This window comes from Bos mutus, chromosome 3 (genome assembly GCF_027580195.1).
Source record: "Bos mutus isolate GX-2022 chromosome 3, NWIPB_WYAK_1.1, whole genome shotgun sequence".
Taxonomy (NCBI): Eukaryota; Metazoa; Chordata; class Mammalia; order Artiodactyla; family Bovidae; genus Bos; species Bos mutus.
In genome coordinates this window covers 80,076,930-80,098,952 of record NC_091619.1, presented here as the reverse complement: position 1 = coordinate 80,098,952, position 22,023 = coordinate 80,076,930, and the positions used below count along the sequence as shown (strand labels likewise).

Below are 22,023 nucleotides of genomic sequence, written 5' to 3'. Positions count from 1 at the left end.
TTATAGAGGCATTTAATCAACATGCCCACACTGAAAGGTTTAATTCAGTTGTGGGTGGCAGTGAGAAAGCCATTGGGAATGAGGAAGGGAAAAAACAGGCAGATGAAAAGAAAGATGCTGCTAAAGGGTAGTGCAGTGTAGTGGTTAAGAGCCAAACTGCCTTCAAATCCTGACTGAGTGAACTTCCTCATTTGTAAAATGGGAATAATGATAGTCCCTTCCTCGAGAGATTGTTATAAAGATTAAATACATGTAGAGTACACAAGAGAGCACCCAGAACATACTATGTACTTAATAAAATCACTTACATCATCCTGGAGATGTGGATGGAATGGAAACAGACAGATGTATTTTGAGTTACAAAGAAGATTCAGTCACAGTCTTACTTACTTGGCAGGTTATGCTGCTTTAATTTCCCTTCAGAAAACCTCAGCAGAGTGCAAAGAGAAGCCCTAATCTAACTGGGAGGCAATTAAAACTATAGTTCAGTTCATTTGCTCAGTCATGTCCAACTCTTGGCAACCCCATGAACCACAGTACGTCAGGCCTCCGTATCCATCACCAACTCCCAGAGTTTACCCAAATTCATGTCCATTGAGTTGGTGATGCCATCTAACCATCTCATCCTCTGTTGTCCCCTTCTCCTCCTGCCTTCAATTTTTCCCAGCATCAGGGTCTTTTCAAATGAGTCAGCTCTTTGCATCAGGTGGCCAAAATATTGGAGTTTCAGCTTCAATATCAGTCCTTCCAATGTAGTGGCACCTATGTTTGCGTTAAGCACTTCTCTATCCATCAGTAAAAAAGCAGATTGAATAGGTTCTTAGTATTGAAAGCTACATCTACAATGTATGGAGTGACCCAAATAATTTATTATACAAACTTGGACACTTCTAGATTGGTTCAAGATGACAGAGTAGAAAGATATGCACTCATCTTCTCCTTGTGTGAGCACCAAAATTGCAACTAACTGTTGAACAACCATCAAAAGGAGGACACTGGGACCCACCAAAAAAAGATACCCCACATCCAGGGACAAGGGAGAAGCTACAACAAGATGGTAGAAGGGGCACAATCATGATAAAAAAATCAAATCCCATACCCACCAGGTGGGTGACCCACAAACTGGAGAACAATACCAAAGAAATTCTTGCACTGTTGGGAAGGCTCTGAGAATCACATCAGTCTTCCCCAGCTGGGGATCCGGCAAAGGGACTAGGAATCTGACTTTGAAGGTCAGCAGGATTTGATTACCAGACTTCCACAGGTCTGGGGGAAACAGAGACTCTGCTCTTGGAGTGCACAAATAGACTGGGACACTTCTGAGAATAAAATAGGCTCTAGATATAATTATATGTGAAAAATAGGCTTAAACCGAAACTATTCCAGACAAGGAGTAATGAACATTTTGGTCATTGTGACTGTGGCACAAGTTCATAGAGGCAACATGCATATTTTAATGAAATCAAACAAGTTTGCCATCTATGCACAGAATAAAGAAATGGTATCTACTTTAATAACTGCTTTGCCAGAATTTCAATAATTCCTTTCAGAGATGGCCAAACCCTTATAACAATATAACAATTACACATAATAAAAATACATCTCAGAAACACCTGACCTTGTTGACACCTGTTATCTTCTCAAAAGTCCCTCTTCCTACCTTAACAGACATTTCTCCAAAGAAGACATGCAGATGGCCAAAAAACATATGAAAAGATGCTCAACATCACTCGTTATTAGAGAAATGTAAATCAAAACTACAATGAAGCATCACCTCACACCAGTCAGAATGTCCATCATCAAAAATCTACAAAAAATAAATGCTGGAGAGGATGCAGAGAAAAGGAACACTCTTGTACTGTTAGTGGGAATGTAAATTGATACACTGTGGAGAACAGACACTATAGAGATCACTAAGTTCTCTAAAAAACTAAAAATAGAACTACCATATGACCCAGCAATCCCATTGTTGCGTATATAACCTGAGAAAATCATAATTCAAAAAGACACATGAGGCTTCCCTGGTGGTCCAAAGGTTAAGAATCTGCCTTGCAATGCAGGGGACACTGATTCCATTCCTGGTCCAGGAAGATCCCACGTGCGGGCGGCAACTAAGCCCATGCGCCACAACTATTAAGTCCATGTGCCACAACTACTGAAGCCCATGCACCGAAGAGCTCGTGCTCTGCAACAAGAGAAACCACTGCAATGAGAGAAGCCCACATACTGCAACTAGAGAGTAGCCCCTATTCTCCACAACTAGAGAAAGCCCTCTCACAGAAATGAAGACTCAGCGCCAGCCAAAAATAAATAAATATTTTTAAAAAGACACATGTACCCCAGTGTTCACTGCAGCACTATTTACAATAGTCAGGACATGGAAGCAACCTAGACATCCATTGACAGATGAATTGATAAGGATGTTATGCTGCTGCTGCTAAGTAGCTTCAGTCATGTCCGACTCTTTGCGACCCCATGGACTGCAGCCTACCAGGCTCCTCCGTCCCTGGGATTTTCCAGGCAAGAGTACTATTAGGGTCCAATTCCTTCCAATTTATTACAGGAGAATTAATGCTATTGTTCATATTTCATTTACCAAATCTAGAAAAAAGAAACTTCGGTGCTCAAGCAGATAAACAGCCCAGCCAGGCAAAGGACTATTTTAAAAAGAGGTGGCCAAGTCTATAAAGATACAAGATATCCTCCTGAAGTCTTTATGCAATTGGAAGCTCTGATACTTGTAGAAGTATAAATGCTACAAACTTTTAAAACATCACCTGAGAGTCCACTTGAATTTCCTCCAAACTCATTAAGTTTTGTAAATTTTAAACATCAAGCTCTCAACCTTAATTTTTTGTTTCAGCCCATTGTTTGCCATCTTCAAGATGGGCTGAAACAAAAAATTAAAATTAAAAGCTTAACATCCAAGATCCACAAAATTAAATGAGTTCAGTTTAAATGAGTTTAGTTTAAATGACGTTATAGTATACATATATTAAATACAATCGTACATTAGCCATAAAAAGAAATCTGAGTCAGTTGAACTGAGGTGGATGAGCCTAGAGCCTGTTATCAGAAAGAGACAAACAAATATTGTATATTAACACTGACAACCTAGAGGGGTGGGATGGGCGGAGAGAGGCTCAACAGGAATAGGATATATATTTATTTATTTATGGCTGATTCGAGTTGTTTTATCAATGAAACCAACACAATATTGTAAAGCAATTATCCTTCAGTTAAATAAAAAAGTCCCTCTTCCTTGCTTCCCACGGTGGTACTTGCTTCCAATTATGCTCTATTTCTTTTCTCTCTTTCTTTAATGGGTTCTTCTTCCTTCTTCCTGCTCTGATATTCCCTTGGTCTTTTTCTCATTGCACCCACTCCCATTTTCTAAGCTTACAAACTCTCATTACCTGAACTATCACGTTTAAATACTGATGATTCCTAAGTATTTGTAGTCCCAACTTCTCTTAAGATCTAGACCTGCACTATCCAATATGACAGCCATTAGCTACTTATTGCCATGGAGCACCTGAAATGGGACTAGTTCATAGTAAGATGGCTATAAGGATAAAATACCCACTGTACTTCAAAGACTTCATCAGGAAAAAAGTGAATAGAAAATATCTCAGTAATTTTTATATTTTTATATACATGACATGTATATTTTATATACATTTTTAAATGACGATATTTTCAGATACCTTGGGGTAAATGAAATTTATCATTGAAATTAACTTACCTGTTTCTGTTTATTTTTTTATTTTTGTTTACTTTTTAAAAAGTGACTATTAGACATACCTAACAGATAAAAGTACATACACAATTCACATTTGTAGCTCACATTTTATTTCCATTAGACATCAGTGCTCTAGAGCCTTATCTCCTACTAATTATTTCAACTCTGAAATTCCACCAGCACCTCAAATTTAGTATCTGCAACAACAGAACTCATCAACTTCTGTGTTCAGTCCATTCTCTATCTCAATAATAGAGTGATACTGCTAAACCACACATCCAGTCACACCACTTCCCTGCTCAAAATTCTACAATAGTCACTTTCAAGATTAAATTAAATATAATCTAAGCCTCTCAATCTCTACCTTCAAGGGTTTACAATGTCTCCTCTCTCACTTTTTACAACTAGACTGAAAACTCTAAGAAAGATGGGACTATACTATGAGTCTCAACCAGAAAACAGAAAAAGGTATCGCAAAAACACAATTCACTGAAAAAGAATTTTTTTCCAGTGATTCTTAAAACTATGTGTCAAACCTGGTTCTAAGTGTTCTGGGTATTCTTAATCCTTACAATAATCCCCCAAAGAAGGTACTATTATCCCCATTTTACAGATAAATTATTTCCTTATTTACAGGAAATAAGGCACACAGAAGTGTAAGGGATATGCTCAAGGTCACACAACTGGTATATAATGGAGTTCATGGTATGTCCTGGAAGGGAGTATAGTCTCATGGGCCTATTGCATGGAGTACAAATGAAACTAGAAGATAAGTTGGAGCCAGATCACAACATACTTGAAATGCTTTCCTAAAGAGTTTGGATTTTCCTCTATAAACAATGAGGGTTTTGATCCTGGATGTGATTGGCATACTCTGACTGATATTTAAGGAGGTAACTTGGGTAGTCATGTGGATGAGGAGCAAGAGACTAGAGTGTTCCTCCATCTGTATTCTTCCTCCAGATACCCAAGTTTTCTATGTGAGAGTTACTGTGAACTCCTCCTCTCTTATCAGACACCTAGTTTTATCAATTTTACCTTCAAAATCTTTCTTCAATTCACCCCTTCTTCTCCAGTCCCACTGCACTGAGGTCACATCTTTATCACCTCTTACTGAGACAATGGAAATAGACTCTTTACTACCTCCGGTCTTACTCTTTTAGCTTATTTTTCACTTGGCCCCAAAACATTGTTGCAAAATTTTACTCTCACTGGAAGGACTGATGCTGAAGCTGAAGCTTCAATACTTAGGTCACCTGATGCGAAGAAATGACTCACTGGAAAAGACACTGATGCTGGGAAAGATTGAAGGCAGGCAGAGAAGGGGACCGACAGAGGATGAGATGGTTGGATGGCATCACCGACTGGATGGATATGAGTTTGAGCAGCCTCAGGAAGTTGGTGATGGACAGGGAAGCCTGGCATGCTGCAGTCCATGGGGTTGCAAAGAGTCGGAGGACTGAGCTACTAAACTGAACTGCCAATAATAAAGTTAAAAGCCTTCAGTGGCTCTTTATCAATTTAGTCTCTTTAACACAATATTCAGGAATCTTTATGATTTCACTCTTGTCTGCTTCCACTGTATCAATTCCAACTACCTTGTTTCAGTCCAATTAAACTATAAGCTCCTCCTCTTGTCTTGCATAAGTCTGTCTTCTCTGCCTAGGACAAGGTTCCTCCCTTCATCGACCCAACAGCAGTTACTCATCATTCAAGAGAGCTCAGGCTTTATTTCCTTTGGGAAACCTTCCTCCACATACCTCTTTTCCAGGCAGAGTTAGGTATGTCTACTCTGAGATCCTCTAACGTTTTATGATAAATATTTATACAATTAATTACATCCCATTTTAACTTCAATGAGTTATGCATCAGTGATGCATCAGTGATGCTGTGTCTTACTGATTCAGTTACTGAACCAATATTTATTGAATGTTGCCAGCCGGTTCCGCACTCCTCCCCTAGTCACCCAGAGAATGCTTGGTTAGAACATCCTCTGGTCCTGAATTCCAGGGTTCCCCTGGTGGCTCAGATGGTAAAGAGTCTCTCTGCAGTGCAGGAGACTTGGGTTTGATCCCTGGATCAGGAAGATCCCCTGGAGAAAGAAATAGCAATCCACTCCAGTATTCTTGCCTGGAAAATCCCATGGGTTGAGGAGCCTGGCAGGCTACAGTCCATAGGGTCACAAAGAGTCAGACACGACTGAGCGACTTCACTTTTTTTTCCCTCCCTGAATTCAGCTGTATGACTTTCATCCTTCTCCTATACATTGTAGGGAGACCTAGAAAAAGAGGCAGACAGAAATAACTGCTTTGGACCCAAGGCTAAGAAAGTCCTTTCTTTAAAAGCATTAGGAGAAGAATTAAAATTTTAAAAGTGTATCCCAGGTCTTGTCACATCTGTCTGTGTTCTTTTAATATGTGACTTTTGCTTTTGTGTGTGTGTGTAAATTCAGTCTGAGAGAAAAAGTATGTATTATGGCGGTGTTTCTATATGTTATCCAAATGGGTCCTTTCCTTGGGATGTGACTGAGCCAGTGGCATGGTCTTCTGGAGATTTTTGACGAGCAAGACTAGGCTGAAACTGAGAAGCCGGTTTAAACTTAAGTATCCTGTTGCCCTGTGTTCAGGAGTAGGGAGGAAAGGGGATTTCTGCATGAATACAAAAATCATTACCTTTCTGAAGGGCGGAGTTGTAAATGGTCTTCCAGGTCATCTGGGTGCTCTGGGTCATGCATAAGTAGGAAATGGACCCAATACTTCCCGCAGAGAATTCTCCCCTAGGGACTGAATCCTCCTCTACACTCCCCTCCCCCACCCAGGACTGACTGTCTACTGTGTGTGTGCAGGCACGGTGGCCACTGCTTCTCGGACCAGTCCTCTCAACCTTCCCTCTCCTAGCCAAGCTCCGGAGATGTCAAAGATTCTTAAGCTGGGGTTTTCCAACTTGCCCCTGAAGCTAGGCGGGCGGGCCCAAGCTGCGATGTAGAGAATTCGATGTCCCAGCGACCTCCTCTGAGGAGTGGATCGAGTTAAATATAACCGCGCGAATGGAATAGCGCTAAAAATAAGGCAACAGCTGGCCGGTCCACAGCCCGGTCCCGGGAAGGGCGGGGGCCTGAGTGGTCTTGTGCAGGAAGGCCGCTCCGGGCGCAGGGACGAGGAGGCAGCAGCGTCCGCGGGCCTGGGACGGAAGGCCAGCGGGATGGGCGCGAGCAGCCAGGTGCGGGTCCCAGGGACTGGAGTCAGCGTCGCTCGGTGGCCCGAGAGGCATCTTTTGAAAGACTCAGAACCCTGGGAGAACTTGCCTGGACGTGACAAGGCAGAAGGGCTGAGAGCTGAACTCCTGCTCGCCCCGCCGCCAGAGGGAGCTGAGGGCAAGCGGGGGAAGCCGAACCCTCGAGAAGGCCGCGGCGTCGCCGGGGATCCGAGAGTGGGGGTCGTGCGGCAGTGACCGCGCGTGCACACTCGAGGCTCCCGCAGCGACTGGTGCTCGGCCTTAGCGCCCTACACTCACCCACAAGCCCCTCCCGGCGCACGTCCCTCGGCCCTGCACCCTCCCGCGTTAGCGCCCCAACCATGAAGCCCACAATTGAAACGTTTCCAAAACGGGCTATTTATTTGCTCCCAATAAATCGATCCGCAGTGATTAAGAAATCGATGTGGCCTGGGTGGGCGACGTCGCTCTCGGGGAGGGAAAGGCGCCTCTGCCCTGAGCTCGCGGGGAGGCAGAGGGCGGGTGCAGGCCTGGGAGAGGCGTGTCCCGAGGGGGCCACACCCGAGGACCCGCAACCTGGGCGCGCGGGCCCCGCCAGGCCGCGTTCCCTCGGGCGGCGAGGGGCGCGCGCCCGCCGCCCGCGCTCCTCGGCCCCTCTCGGCCCCTCTCGCCGCCTCTTTTGCGCGCGGGGGAGGCCGTGGCCGGCAGCAGCCGCCGAACAGCTCCGAGGCTTTTGTTGCTCCTCGGCGGGCTGAATGGGGGTTTTGTAAAGCGGGACAGATAAAAATGAGCAGCATCATATTGTTTGACAGAATGATCCCATATGATGAAGTGTCGGCTCCGAAGGGGGTGAAAATGGTGAATTCCTAAAAACCCGGCCCTCGGCTCCTCCGAGAGCTGCCGGTAGCCCGGAGCGACTCGCGGACAGCCGGGCCCCGCCGCATCGCACCAAACCGTGTCGGGAAGACTCGAGCTTTCAATGCCAAGTCATTTTTAAGCCCCGATCCTGCCCAGGACCTTTCTCCTCGCGGATGAAAAGAACAATTTTCGAGAGAAAGGCTCGTTTTGATTAAATCTGACATGCTGCTGATAACTCCATGCTAATGTGAAATAATTAACATAATAGCCATAATTAAAAGCACGCTAACAATGCCATAAATTTATCACACAATTTTACTAGCTTTCTGCCCCTAACTGCTCTCTCATCGTTAATTAAACGTGTTGCCTTTTACAGAATGGATGTTTATACATTTCCAATATAAATAAATTCGAAGCCATCCTCTCTCCCTCTCTGTCTCTCTTCCTCTTCCTTTGGTCTCTCGCCATTAGAAGGCACTTCTTCGCATGGGCCCTGAGTGGCGGACACCTTAAAAATAAATGAAGTTTTGAGATGCAAATCCAAACATGAACATTAAATTAATCCCCCCCCTCCCCCCCCCCCCGCCCACCAAAGAGATCCGGAGAGGTATACAAGGGTGGTGGGAAATGAGTTGAAAATCCCACCCTCTTGGAAACAGAAATAACTTAGGTGGGGTGGGGGCCCGGGATGTCCTTTCAGCCCTTCCCACCTCCCTCGGTGGCCGTCATCCAGGCAGAAGCTGATAATAGTTTAACATATCGGTGAAGACTGTCAATAAAGAGCCAACTTTGTTTTTTGGGGGGTGGGGAGAGGGGTATATTCCAGATGGACTCCGCCCACGTTTAGTTTCCCCTGCATTAGAGGAAGGGTGGCTGCTGTCTGTGGGGGTCGTGCCCCTTACTGCGCGACATGGTCCTTTCTCCCCGTATAATAAGAAAAGTGCATCCGCGCCTGGCCGTAACGATTCTATCTCACCTCCGGCCAACGATTTATTCAACCACGGGCATAGTTTCTGACTTAAAGGGCGAGGAAGAGGGCACCTGGTTTCTCCCGCGCCTGACGAGGGGTAGGTGGGCCATTCCAGCTTTCCGAACAGGCTGACCGTGCCCCTCCTCCTGTGTTGACCACTTAAGAACCCAAATTGAGTTGTAATTAATTTCCCCTTCTCCGTCATAAATTGTTTCATCCTCTTCTTGTCTCCCCCATCCCCATCTCACCCCCCAGGACACACACACTAAATCTCCCCTCCCCCGAGACGTCTCAATTTCCTTCCTATCGATCCGAACTCCACTTTTCTTGTTTCCTGTTGCTAGAACCTCGGTCCCCTCCACCACCACTACCAATCCCCGCCCCCAACGGACCCTGTCCTGGTGGTTTCTGCAGCTGGGTACCACGGATTCTGCCCACCCCAGGAGAAACGGAGGGAGCCTCATTACATTCTCTTTTGGCTGAAACGTTCCAAACATTTGAACAGGTGAGACAGCTGGCTGCCATCTTCTTTAAATCCCTCCTGGGAAGTTCGATTGTTGTGACCCAAATAATCACTCTCATTCATATTAATTGTTTGTGCCTGTGTTTTTCATTCTCCCTCTTACTATCTCCCCAGTAACCGAGACTCAGAAGATGTTTTATCGACATTTCTCTCTCCTTCCCACCCCCACCCCCAATATTTCCGTTCCCTCTATCACATCTCCCCCCCCCCCAAGTGTGTCACTGTCGCTCTGTATCTGTCTCTCTTCTCCCATCTCTGTTCCAAAGTTGGCGGTAACTGACGACCTGTGGGCTTTTAGCCGCTAACTGGGATCATGCGGCAAACAGAATTTACTAAACCCGGAATCTAGTTGGCCTAGGACAGGACCCTGCACCATGTCGGGCTCGCGCCCTTCCGCCCTGGCGGTGTCCCGCAGTGATGGCAGCGGGAACCTTCCTGCCTCCCACCTGGGCTGCAGCTTAGCCTCCTTCCCGCCACGGCAGGTTGCGCGGCGCTTCTGTCCGCCCAGAAGAAGGAAAAGGGCGACGGGCTGCCCAGCCTAGAGCTGTTGGGAGAAATCCGCCGTCTCCGCTGGAAATCGATATTAAGCCGTTGGGCCGGCACAGGCGCAGGACGTCGGGGGCTCAGCCAGTAGGTCCCGCACGTCTCATCATTTAGCTAATCGAGTCGAAAAGTTTCTGTAAGGGCCAGACCCGGCATCAGATGGTAACACTGATTGAACAAGAGATTAGCACAATAGATCTCTAACCGAGGGGAAGCGTTGCTTTTCACGCTACGTGCCGTAATTAATGGTATGAATCAATTAATTTGACTTTTATTGTGTCGAAAGAAAAAAGCGCAACAAATGGAACTGGCGGCTGGGAGTTGTTCACCCCCACCCCTTTCCCCAGGGAGGTCCCAAAGAGACACGGGGGAATGGACGGATCGGGCCAGGTCTTGGCCGAGGGAGGCTCAGAGGCAGTAAACAGCGGCGCCGAGGGAGTGCTGAGAGCCAGCCCTGGCGGGCCGAGGAATTGAAATTAGGCTCATTTGGAGGATGCTTCAAGAAGACTGCGGAGGGCATCCCCGGGAGCCGCTAACCTTCCGCGCGTACACACACACGTGCAACGCGTCCACGCGGGCCCAGCCTCCTAGGCTGCGGTGGGGCTCCTGCCGGCCCGCGCCTGCCTCTGGGGCTGGACAACCGAAGCTGAGCAAAGGGAATTTGTGGATTCAGTTTCTTTTCCGTGCCCCTCGGACGTTCTTTTTGTAATTATTGGGTTTTGAGACAGTTTCACCGGGACCTCCGCTGCCGAGGGACAGCGGGCAGCCAGTTCGCCGCTGCAGTCGGTTTTGCAGGAAGCTGTCTAGAAGGTATCGTAAATGGTTCGGAGCCTGCGGGCGACAAAGCGGTGCAGCTGCGGGAATGAACTCAGATGCATTTTAGGGTCAAGTGCAACCGGGATATCATTTAGATACAGAAAAATCGTGGAGTTACCTGGGCGTCTCAAGATGGAGGAACTGCCCTGGTTTCAACCAGAAACATCCTGCGAAGTGGGGGTATGCAATGTGCTAGTGTTTTATCCGGGAAATTATCTAGTGAAAATTGAAGTCAATCTGTGTGTCGCACTGCCTATAAGTGAAGCAAGTTTACGTGTGTATCTAGGCTAAGGAATGAGAGAGGTGGTAGGTGAGAGAGACACAGACAGGGAATCGTAAGTACTACTGTCCTCCAGGAAATACATCAGTTTCTTAGTATCATCTGTAAATACTGTATTTCACTATTTCTTCTCAGACTATATCCCCTTGTGCTCCTTCCTCTGGTAAGGCCTGCACTCCCTTCTCAGGCCTCAGTGGCCAGACTGGGCTTGGGTTCCAGGAGCCCTTAACACCCGGCAGGCACTCGCGGCTCACAAGGAGGCTGCCTAAAAATGCAGGAGGAAAAAAAGCAGCGCATCGCGGCTTCACCGGGTCAGGAACACTATTCCGAAGTGCGCGGTTCGCGCGCCCCAGCAATGTCACGCATCCGGGGTCGGTTTGCGCCCCCAACCCTCCATCCCAGTTAAATGCCGATAGTCTTTCCTACCATCACTGACTTTCCTTGCCAAAGAAACTCGGTGTGCACTGGCCATATCCTCGCCTCCTCCTCCACCTCCTCTGCTGCCGGTCCCTGAGGAACTAAAATCTTGGAGGGTTTGTCTATACCCTAAGGGGAAAGAATCCACGTTAGTTAGCCGCAAGGAGAGTCTAGGCCGCCAACAAGCTCGCTCCCAGGAGGCTGGGCCCAGAAGCCTGAGAAGTCACACCGCCCGCTCCCCCTGAGGTCAGCCATCCCAAACAGGGCGCGGCGTCTAACCTAGAGGCCCGAAGCCTCTTCCCGTCCCCACTCGACTTACCCAGGCCGCTGCCAATGCCGGCTCCTTCCCCAGCGCCTCATTTCCGACTTTTTCACATGCTAAGTCGTTTAACAACTCCGAGCAGCTAGTTGCGGCTTTATTTATAGGTTCTCCGTTATTTTACGTCCTTTTTATTTCTCTCTGCAACTATTCTGATAGATTAATCAATAGCCATTTTCTGACCTTCGGATATCCCAACTGATGCTGCTGTGGCCGAGCGGGGGAGGGGGGGGAATATATTATTACACACACATACATATAAACACGCCCACATCGAGCCAGGAAACCGAAGACAGGACCCTGTGGTTTGACTTTAGCGGGAGGAGCGCCTCCCCTCAGCAGGTGTCTCCGCCGACTAAGCACTGAGGCAGGAGAGGCTCTTAAGTCTAATTAGCAAGACAGAACCGGGGCGCTGCCCTTAATCTTTAGAGCTAAAAAGAATCAAAAAAAACAAAACTGAGACTACCAAGTTTTTCTTAAAAAAAAAAAAAAATAGGATGTGAATCTTGTCCTACATTCTATGCCTAGGGAGCTTTGGCAAAGGGCGGGTGGCAAGAGGGGGGGCGGGGAAGGGAGAGGGGGCGGGTATGTCAGGGAAGCAGAGCCGCGGATCCGGCGGGGGCTCCCGGGCCCACACCCTCCCTAGCTCACACGCACCCACCCTCACTCACACCCACAGGCTCCCTCGACCCCCTCGCCAGGCTCCAGCCCAGGGTGGGGTCCCAGGGCGGTCCCAGGCGCCCTTGGGCCCCGCGGGATGCTGGCGCACGGTGCGGCGCGGAGTTGCGCGTCCCTTGTCCCTTTGTTGACAATTCTCTCGACCAACTTGAGTTTGGCCGGCTCCGCGGCGGCCCTGACGTCACGCACGGTCACGTGGCCCCGCCTCCCGTTGGATCTTTAAGTAGAAAGTAATCTATCAGGCCAGTCCTTAAAACGGGACTTTCGACTGCGGGGGCTTCGGCGTCCCTGACACCCCCTCCCCCGGTTGCCCCTGCCCGCGCCCTCCTGAGCTGCTCGGCGCCCCGCGTCCCGCGCCCGCCGGCACCGCTCCTGCTCCCCACGCCCGGGCCGGAGGCAGAGGAAGGCAGGCGAAGTGAGGGGGCGCGGCGTGGAGAAGCTGCCGGGCCCGGGCCGGGTCCGGGGCCGCTGCCGGGGGCAGCAGGGAGCGCCTAGTACCGAGCGCCAGGGACAGCTGGAGTTTGCGGAGCGCTGCCACGGGGGGCGGACGGCACAGCCCGAGTCGTGCGATGCCCGGCCGCCGACTGTGAGCCAAACCGGGAGGGCCCCGGACCACCTACGCCCCCCTCCCCTCTCCTAATCCCCTGTCTTTCGGGGGCGCCCCAAACCCCTTTCCTGAGGTTGGCGGCAGCCCCTGAAGACGCCCATCGCGCGCCGCTCCTTCCCCGCCGCCGCCACCAACCCCGAGGAGGGATGACCCTCTCCGGTGGCGGCAGCGCCAGCGACATGTCCGGCCAGACGGTGCTGACGGCCGAGGACGTGGACATCGATGTGGTGGGCGAGGGCGACGACGCGTTGGAAGAGAAAGACAGCGATGGGGGCTGCGACAGTCCCGCGGGGCCGCCCGAGCTGCGCCTGGACGAGGCGGACGAGGTGACGCCGGTGGCACCCCACCACGGGCAGCCTCAGCAGCCGCACCAGCAGCCCCTGGCACTGCCCAAAGAGGTGGCTGGAGCCGGGGCCGGGCCAGGGGGCGAGGCGGGAGCATCCGAGGCCGACGGCTGCAAGAGCGGCGCTGGCGGCGAGGAGGGCGGCGGGAGCGGTGGCGGGCCCGGCTCCGGCAGCGGTGCGGCGGGCGGCCTGGCCCCGAGCAAGCCCAAGAACAGCCTGGTGAAGCCGCCCTATTCGTACATCGCGCTCATCACCATGGCTATCCTGCAGAGCCCGCAGAAGAAGCTGACTCTGAGCGGCATCTGCGAGTTCATCAGCAACCGCTTCCCCTACTATCGGGAGAAGTTCCCCGCCTGGCAGAACAGCATCCGCCACAACCTCTCGCTCAACGACTGCTTCGTCAAGATCCCCCGTGAACCGGGCAACCCGGGCAAGGGCAACTACTGGACCCTGGACCCTCAGTCCGAGGACATGTTCGACAACGGCAGCTTCCTGCGGCGCCGGAAACGCTTCAAGCGCCACCAGCAGGAGCACCTGCGTGAGCAGACGGCGCTCATGATGCAGAGCTTCGGCGCCTACAGCCTGGCGGCGGCGGCCGGTGCCGCGGGGCCCTACGGCCGCCCCTACGGCCTGCACCCTGCGGCCGCGGCCGGCGCTTACTCGCACCCGGCGGCCGCGGCAGCTGCGGCGGCGGCCGCGGCGCTCCAGTACCCGTACGCGCTGCCGCCCGTGGCCCCCGTGCTGCCGCCCGCCGTGCCGCTGCTGCCCTCGGGTGAGCTGGGCCGCAAAGCGGCCGCCTTCGGCTCGCAACTCGGCCCGGGCCTGCAGTTGCAGCTCAACAGCTTAGGAGCCGCCGCGGCCGCCGCAGGCACGGCGGGCGCCGCGGGCACCACGGCGTCACTCATTAAGTCCGAGCCGAGCGCGCGACCGTCGTTCAGCATCGAGAATATCATCGGAGGGGGCCCTGCGGCGCCCGGGGGCTCGGCCGCGGGTGCTGGGGGCGCCGGGGTAACTGGGGGCACCGCGGGTAGCGGAGGCGGTGGCGCCGCGCAGTCCTTCCTGCGGCCGCCCGGGACAGTGCAGTCGGCAGCGCTCATGGCCACGCACCAGCCTCTTTCACTGAGTCGGACGACGGCGACCATCGCGCCGATTCTGAGCGTACCGCTCTCTGGACAGTTTCTGCAGCCTGCAGCCTCGGCTGCCGCTGCTGCCGCCGCCGCTGCTCAAGCCAAGTGGCCCGCTCAATAGGGACGCGCTGGTGGCCGGGATGCGGGGCCTGGCAGCGGCCTGGATTGTCGGCTGCAATTTGCAAGCTGCGCGCCCCGCCCCGCTCCTGGCCCCCCTGCCCAATCCTGGACTCTGCCTCTCTTCCATTTCCTCCCCCTCGACCCCTCAACACCGACCTTCGGCGGCCTCCACCCAGTCCTGCACACCTAGGCTGGCGGAGCAAACTCTCACTGCGCGCCCGCGGGGAATATCTTTCCGTACAGGTAAAACCGAAAACCGATTTTTCCAAAACTGTACCCGGACGGCGCCTGCTCTCAGTACCTGGGGGATGAGCGGGAAATTCTTTGTACATATTTGTATAAAAATTATTGACTTTCCTTTTGGGGTTTTTATTTTTTTAAGAAAAAAAAATTCAGTAGATTTAGAGCTCTGAACTTTCATTTTTTCTGAAGGTTCACTCTCCGCAGTTTTATGTGAGAAAAAATGTATAGAGACGTTGGGAGATTTTAAATATAAAATTTTCAGAAGACGAAAGTCATTCTATATAAAAGTCTGTTTATATATAATGAATATATATGGTATTCTAAATGTTATTCCATCGTGTTGTACACAACTTTGTAAATAAAATTTTTAAAGGCTCAGCTTAATGTTTCATTTAGGTGTCTGAGGTAAATGACAAGATTTTAAAATAATATTTGCATTTTATTCTTCCCAGATGAGTTTCAAGGAATGACCTTTTCAAACTTTGCTAATTCATAATTTGAGTGTAAGAAAAATTTAATTGGAAAAATATGCCTAATTTAAATTGTACTAATATTTTCTTTTAGTTTTCACATAACATGGGTGTGTAGGTGGTGATTTTCTTCCTATCAATACATTACATCTAAATGACTAGATATTTCTGAAGATAAAGTAAGCTGCCATTTAAAAAACCAACCTAATTCTAAACTTCAGCACAATTTTAATTATTTTTAAACATCAGACTTCATCTTTCACAATGGAAACTTTCCAAATGAGAGTTCTTAATCATTTCAATTAACCTTTCAAAAGAATGTTAATTCCAAACATTTCCCTCATCTTAGCATTTAAAGCCTTGATTTTTTCCAAACTATTTTCATACCCTAAGTGGAAGTGGTAATAAACCCAGTTAGCTTTTTAAACATATGTAATAGCATTTTAAATTTTGTAGTGAAATTGTATTACCTATATGAACTTCATAGATGATACATAGTTGTTTTGTTTTTTCATAATGTTTTCAAATAAGATGCCTCTTTTCTATGGCAATAATCAATCCACAACATAATTTCGATATCTGAAGGGTTCCTGTAAATGTTTGTTTTCTTACCAACCCACAGCTTTTCCAAAGGCCAAGAAATAAACCTTTAATATCCTCTTAAAACAGATACACCTCACCCCGTTTCTTAAACTTTAAAAAAGTACCTTAGGCTAGTTTGGTATGAAATGGGAGATCACAAAGCAGGAATGGAGAAATGTCCTTGTGGATTATTTTTAATGTGCATTTCAGCTGTTGCAACCATAAGTATTAACGTAGAAATGAAACATCTAGATGCGGAAAGTCAGTTCCCATCACCACCAACACATCCTCAAATGACATCAATTCTAATTATTTCGTAATTAATTTAGCTGTTGCAATTACGTATGCGAAATTGCTTTTTAAAACTGGAGCGGGTAGCAGTACTGTCAGCTCGGCCCTATGCGGGTGCTGTTTGCAAAACACCGTCAGTCCCCGGCGCTGACGTCCACCTTGCCTCCCTCGTCGCGGAGATGGCTCCCGGCTGCTGATCCGAGCCTTATTTCTCTGCTGTCGGCGTGGGCTAGGGCGTCACTTTAAAAGACACTTCCTGGCAAATACCGAATTTGTCTTCCTGGTAAACAGTAAACATTATTGTGTCCTGAGTAAACATTCCTTCTGGATCAGAGTCCTAAAATAAAACAAGCTGCCGGGGGTGAGATCGTTTAACTTGATAAACAAGAACTTGATAATCAACCGCCACCGAGAGGAGCTACAGTAACCTTCACGAAGAAGAGATTATGGACCACACAGTCTACGGGCGGGTCCCTTCTAATCTCTTTTTACAAGGAAAACTAAACGGATCTAAATTTGTTTGTGTGTTGCAGCTATAAAAGTAACAAGTTGTTTCACAGTTGTGTCTGGCTAATCGGTTTTTACACAAACAGCAAATGGTACATGATTTGTGCAAACACATAGAGGTTATTTCTAAATTTAGCTTACACCCCTGGGAAAAGGGAAAGGCCGGGCTTCTTGAATTCACTTTTAGCCTCAAGAAGCTGCTGATCCAAGGCTTCTAAATGACATTGGATAACAGGGGCCTCATTCCATCCCTGATCCTTTGTTACTTATAAAATTACTCGCTCATATTTCCGCGCATAGCAGCAATACCGGCCGAGCCTGCGCCCGCGGCGTGACACTCGGCCACAAGCCGCCGCTTGAGATCCGCGGAGCATTTTTCCCCCCTGATATATTCGGCGATGGAGTGTAGAGGAGAGATCCGCCGGCAACTTTTCTTCCAGACACTTCCTAGCCTTGAACTAGAGCTTAAAGATGACCGTTTTCTTTATTTTTGGGTGGGTAGGAGACTCTTAGCCCCAGACCTCAAACCGACCAGCGACTCTTTAAAAGTCCAGGCAGATGTCAGGATATAGGCCTGGCCATTCCCCCCGAAAAGCTGTTTTTGGTTTAAGCTTGTTAGACCACGAAGCCTTAGAGCAGCAGAAGAAAATGCAAATATCATATATAATGAACACAAGCACTTGGGCTTCAAGGGAGAGCCTGAAACCCATATTTTATATGAGCGAACGCGACCACCGGCGTCGAAAGGCACTGAAAATCCCCTTTACACTGAGATTTAAAGGCAACACGACTGATATCAGCTTTTTATTTCAATTAGGCAGATTTATTTGTAATAAAAAGAGGAAGCGGATTTTTTTTGGGCGGGGGGCGGATTTTAGCTTTCGGCTACACACCAATTTAAACTGGTTTCCACTTCCTCTGGCACTTATTTCTAAAAAGTCCATCCAGTTCCGAGGGCTGTGGCCCTTAGAACATCCCCTGGATGGAGTCCCTGAGGGGGTCCCGGTACTTAGTCACTGCTCCGGGAGTGGAGGGTGAATTCGGAGGTCCAGGGAAAAGCGAAGCAAGGCTACAATATATGCACGCTCTTTTCAGGGCTCTTGCTGCGATGGCGGACGTGGCCTGTAGGGGGCGATGAGCAGATGCAAAACTTCCCAGTTTTGTCTCCGAGGGTCCCAGACCCAAACCTGAGAGACCTTCCCTTCCAGGCTCCGAGCACCCTGACCCTCTTACCCTTTTCATCCTCCTGGCCTGGGACACCCAGGTCGAATCTCAGAAAAGCTGTTTTTCTCGATCACTCTCTTGGAAGGGACAGAGTCCCGAGGAGAATTGGCCCTAAAGATTGGGAAGCAATAAAGTTTAGTGATGAGGAAACATAGACTTGGAAGCAATTAAGAGTTATATTTGAGGTTATTTATTTTATACGGTTTATAGAAATAGTCTTGGCAGTGAAAGGACCATGAAAGGCTGGTGTGTGTGTGTGTGTGTGTGTGCGCGCGCGCGTGCATGCATGTTTTAACGCAGGTTCCTTGAAGAACTGTCCTGAAGAGACTATGATCTGAAAGAAAGCCAGTTCCAGAGCCATGTCTATCAGACTGCACTCGTGTCCGTGATGGTGGCAAGTTGCAGCATCATTAGTGAATAAACTCCTCTCTGAGAGGTGGATGGGAGGTTGGAAGGTCTCAGAGTGCCCGGGTGGAGTGTGTGTGTGTGTGTCTATTTCATGGGAGGGAATGATAGGAAGCAGTGGAAAGAGAGAGGTCTTCCAGAGGGAAGAGAACATCCCAATCGGGACATAGGTATTTACTGACTGTGACCTTGGACAAACTGCTTGGTTTCTTTGAGTCTGTCCATTCCCTTGTCTCTACAACGAGAGAGAGAATGATACTTTTAGCTTGGGCTTGCAGGACTAGGGGAGTTGGTGTCAGTGGGGGGCGGAGGGGTGGTGTTTTGTGAACTGTAAAGACCTAAGGGGATGTAAGGTGGTTTGTTAGTGGCTTCTAGAAAGACAAACGGACTTCCCTGGTGGCTCCATAAAGTCAATAAAGAATTCGCCTGCAATATAGGAGACCTGGGTTCCATCCCTGGGTCAGGAAGATCCCCTGGAGAAGGAAATGGCTACCCACTCCAGTATTATTACCTGGGAAATCCCATGAGCATAGGAAGGGTTCCGACACCACTTAGCGACTAAACCACCAACCGACAGAAAGACGAACAACTCTGTTACAAACACCTGCAGTGTTGGGCTGGGTTTTGCACCACTAGATTTAAGATGTAAAAGATGAGCAGTTCAGCCCTCCCCCCTCCCCCCGCCCCCCCACCCGCTGTCTGAAAGGATGGAGCAAAAGAGAGGCTAGTCAGAATGGGCTTTTCAAAGGAGGGGTCTCGTCCTGGTCTAGAGTCCTTCGACCCCGCCCTGGGCTTGAGGACAAGGCCGGGATGCCCACCTGCTCTCAGTCCGCAGTCCCAGCTCTAGAGGCCTGGCCTATTTCTTTCTGTTGAGTCGTCTACTTTTCTCTTTGCCCCTTTGCTTCACTGTCCGAGGCAAGTGGGGAAACCTGAGCCCTCCGCTGACAGACGCCCATTAACGCAACGCGCAGCCTCAGGGCGAATTAAAGGTAACCAGATCTCAGACCCACGTGAAAGACCACCCTCCCTTTGCCTGCCTCCGACAGTTGGCAGAGATACACCCAGAGCCAACTTCTCTCTCTTAATCATCACCACCCCCTCCCCTTGCCCTCTTAGGAATGTACTAGCCATTCTTTGCTCCCCGAGGGCAACACCAGCCAAGAAAGGCGGGTATGCAGAACAAAATTTGTAAAAAAAAAAATGTTGCAAAATCAGCGGAGGAGTCGTAGAAAGCATTATCTTATTTTTTTTTTCTTGAGAGGGTGTCTTATATCCGAATTTTTCAAAATAAGAAGGAAATTAGTCACCTCCCTTCCTCCTTCTTCAGATTATTTTGTGCTTAAAGCACACAGCTCGGTCCTGTCAGTTGAGATGGGGAGGTGTTCATTCTCTTGTCTGAGCCCTCTGGGTCTAAATTTCAGGGGCATCTTCAGAAAAACAGCCCTAAAGAACACCCTCTCTTCTTTCCACACAGGCCCTGAAAGTTCTGTGACTTTCCCAAGGTCACTGGGCAGCCCAAGGATAAGCCTTAGAAATGCTCAGCGGAGGAAAAATTGTTCTCTATCCTGGAAAGACGCCGCACTTGAGGAAAGGAAAAAAGCGAACAGTGGCACAAAGAAGACTGGAAAGACTGGGGGTGCGGGGAGGGGGGCAGAGAGAAAGAAAAAAAAGACAAACGCAGAGAAACACTGGGCCGAGCTGAACTCAGTTCTGCAAAGGCCAAGACCTAGACCCAGTGCCACCCCGCGCGGCCCCGTAAGCCCGCTACGCCCAGACCCATCCGCGCCGCGCCGCGCCTCTCGCCCAGAGCCAGGCGGTTCTTCGGCCACCTACGCCTCGATCTCCCGGCCTCGTGATTTGGGAAGGGAAGGACGAAGGCGGAAACTCCAGGCCCGAAGCTCAGAGGTCAGAGGTCCAGCCATATCGCTCAGGTCCCCACGAGTTGGTCCCCACCGGTGTCCCCAGCCCCTCCCACGCCGGGTCCACTTTGGCGCCAGCCACTAGGGCTTGGCCTGAGGGACTCCAGCTCCCCTGGACTGGAGGGGAGAGGGCGGGGGTTTGGGGGAGAGGAGAATTTGAATTGATTAGGGAGGAAACCCATCCTTAAAAAGACACCCGCTCCTGCGGCGCCCCACTGGCCCGCGCCTGGGAAGCTCGTGACGAGGACAAATCTCCGCGGTGTGCACCCGGACTGCCGTAACGCCCGAGCCCAGGATCTCCAGGGAACCCGGGGTACTAGGTACTAGGTACAAGTTAGGGCGCAATCCTAGGAGTCGTAAGGAGGATCGTGAGAAGTCGGGCAACAAGGCCAGGATCTTGGGACTGGAGTGCCCCTCGACCTGGGCCTGTTTGTCCGGCCGCCAACGAGTGGCAAGAGGTCTCTTCTCCGCCATCCGCGCCCCTCTGCTCCCGCTTCAGCGGACTGGACGTTTGGGATGCTCCTTCGCGAGATCCTGCACAGGAGCTGAAGTGCACGCCTTATCGAAGAGGGGAGTTCTCTTTCGCCCTCCACTCTCTCTTCTCTGCAGATGGTGAGCGAGACTGTTTTCTCCAAAAGATCAAGAACACATTTTTGCCAGTTACACTTATCTGCAAGGGGCGCATGCAGAGGAACGCAGCGGGCTAGCAACCCCAAACCTTAACTTTTCTGTTTGCTTTCAAGCGCCACCTGGGAGGCACTGCCTCCTCCGGGAAGCCTTCTTGAGCCTCCCAGCTCAGGTCAGTTGCGCCTTCTTGGAGTTCACGGTGCCAACTAATGAATCGTTGCCTACGTTGCCCTGTGATCTCGTTACTATCTAATATTGCTGAGCACAAAGGGAACGATCAAAAGTATTTGTCTAATAAAAGACAAACTAGGACCATGGGAATGGGGATGAGGAACCTTGAAGGCTGTTAATTGATCGAATGAGGTTTTTTCGAGATTGGGGGCGGTTTTCTTCCCATTCGTTTCCTTCAGTCTCCCTCCCCCCCCTTTTTTTCCTATAATAAATGCTTTTATAAATACCATGTTAAAGGAATTTTAAAGAGTGCTTATTAGAGATCTAAAAAGTATAACATGTCAATGTTCATAAAATAATTGGATTTTATGCAATATTTTTTCTGCCATTGTGAAATTAGTTGAAAACTTCTTGGCCTAGCCTAAAATATACCTACAGACAGTTCCACCTCCCTCCTAAGGAAGAAAGCTCCATTAGAGTACCTTGGGATTTTCAGTCCCTCTGCTTCAGTTCTTCCAGTAGAAGAGGATTCACTACCTCACGAAATATCCATTGCACATAGAGACAGCTTTATTTTTTAGAGTGCCTTTCTTTTATAGACCTTTTATTTCCTTAGAGAATTTGAGAGTCATTTGCTTAGTTGTCAATACTGAAGATGTTATATTGTCATGTGCTGGGTTTCTCTATCTTGAAGCCCAAAGAATTCACCATGGTTTGACCTCTGTGTTTGTGGAGAAAACTGAGCAACAGCTAAAGCTTTGAGAAGGTGTTCTGTATTGAGTATACATGTTCCAGGCCTGTATGGGGTCTGTTCTGAGATCTATTTTGAGAGCTCACTTTGTTTGCCACCTCCCCCAGGGTTGAGTTCAGACTATACTGGTAGTAAAAGTTTTGTTGGATGGTTGTTAGGATCTCGTGGGGTTTTTTGTTTGTTTGTTTGTTTTTAAACCAGAAAAAAACCTAGTTTTAAAAAGTTAAATTATTTAATTTCTCTTTCGTTGCTGTGAACATTGGCATAAATATTAAT

At 49.2% G+C, this 22,023-nt stretch overlaps 1 protein-coding gene and 1 long non-coding RNA gene across 2 annotated transcripts; one reads left to right on the top strand and one right to left on the bottom strand.

The window, feature by feature from the left end:
• Positions 1 to 10,157: 10,157 nt before the first annotated feature.
• LOC138986093 (uncharacterized) lies at positions 10,158 to 11,879 on the bottom strand. The gene is made up of 3 exons (XR_011462987.1): positions 11,682 to 11,879; positions 11,372 to 11,491; positions 10,158 to 10,680 (listed from the first exon to the last, which is right to left on the bottom strand). It is a non-coding gene; the product is annotated as an uncharacterized lncRNA (long non-coding RNA).
• Positions 11,880 to 12,631: 752 nt separating this feature from the next.
• FOXD3 (forkhead box D3) lies at positions 12,632 to 19,888 on the top strand. The gene is made up of 2 exons (XM_070364649.1): positions 12,632 to 14,800; positions 19,754 to 19,888. The coding sequence occupies exon 1, from the start codon at positions 13,113 to 13,115 to the stop codon at positions 14,556 to 14,558; it is 1,446 nt and encodes a 481-aa protein (XP_070220750.1). The 5' UTR covers positions 12,632 to 13,112; the 3' UTR covers positions 14,559 to 14,800; positions 19,754 to 19,888.
• Positions 19,889 to 22,023: the final 2,135 nt, after the last annotated feature.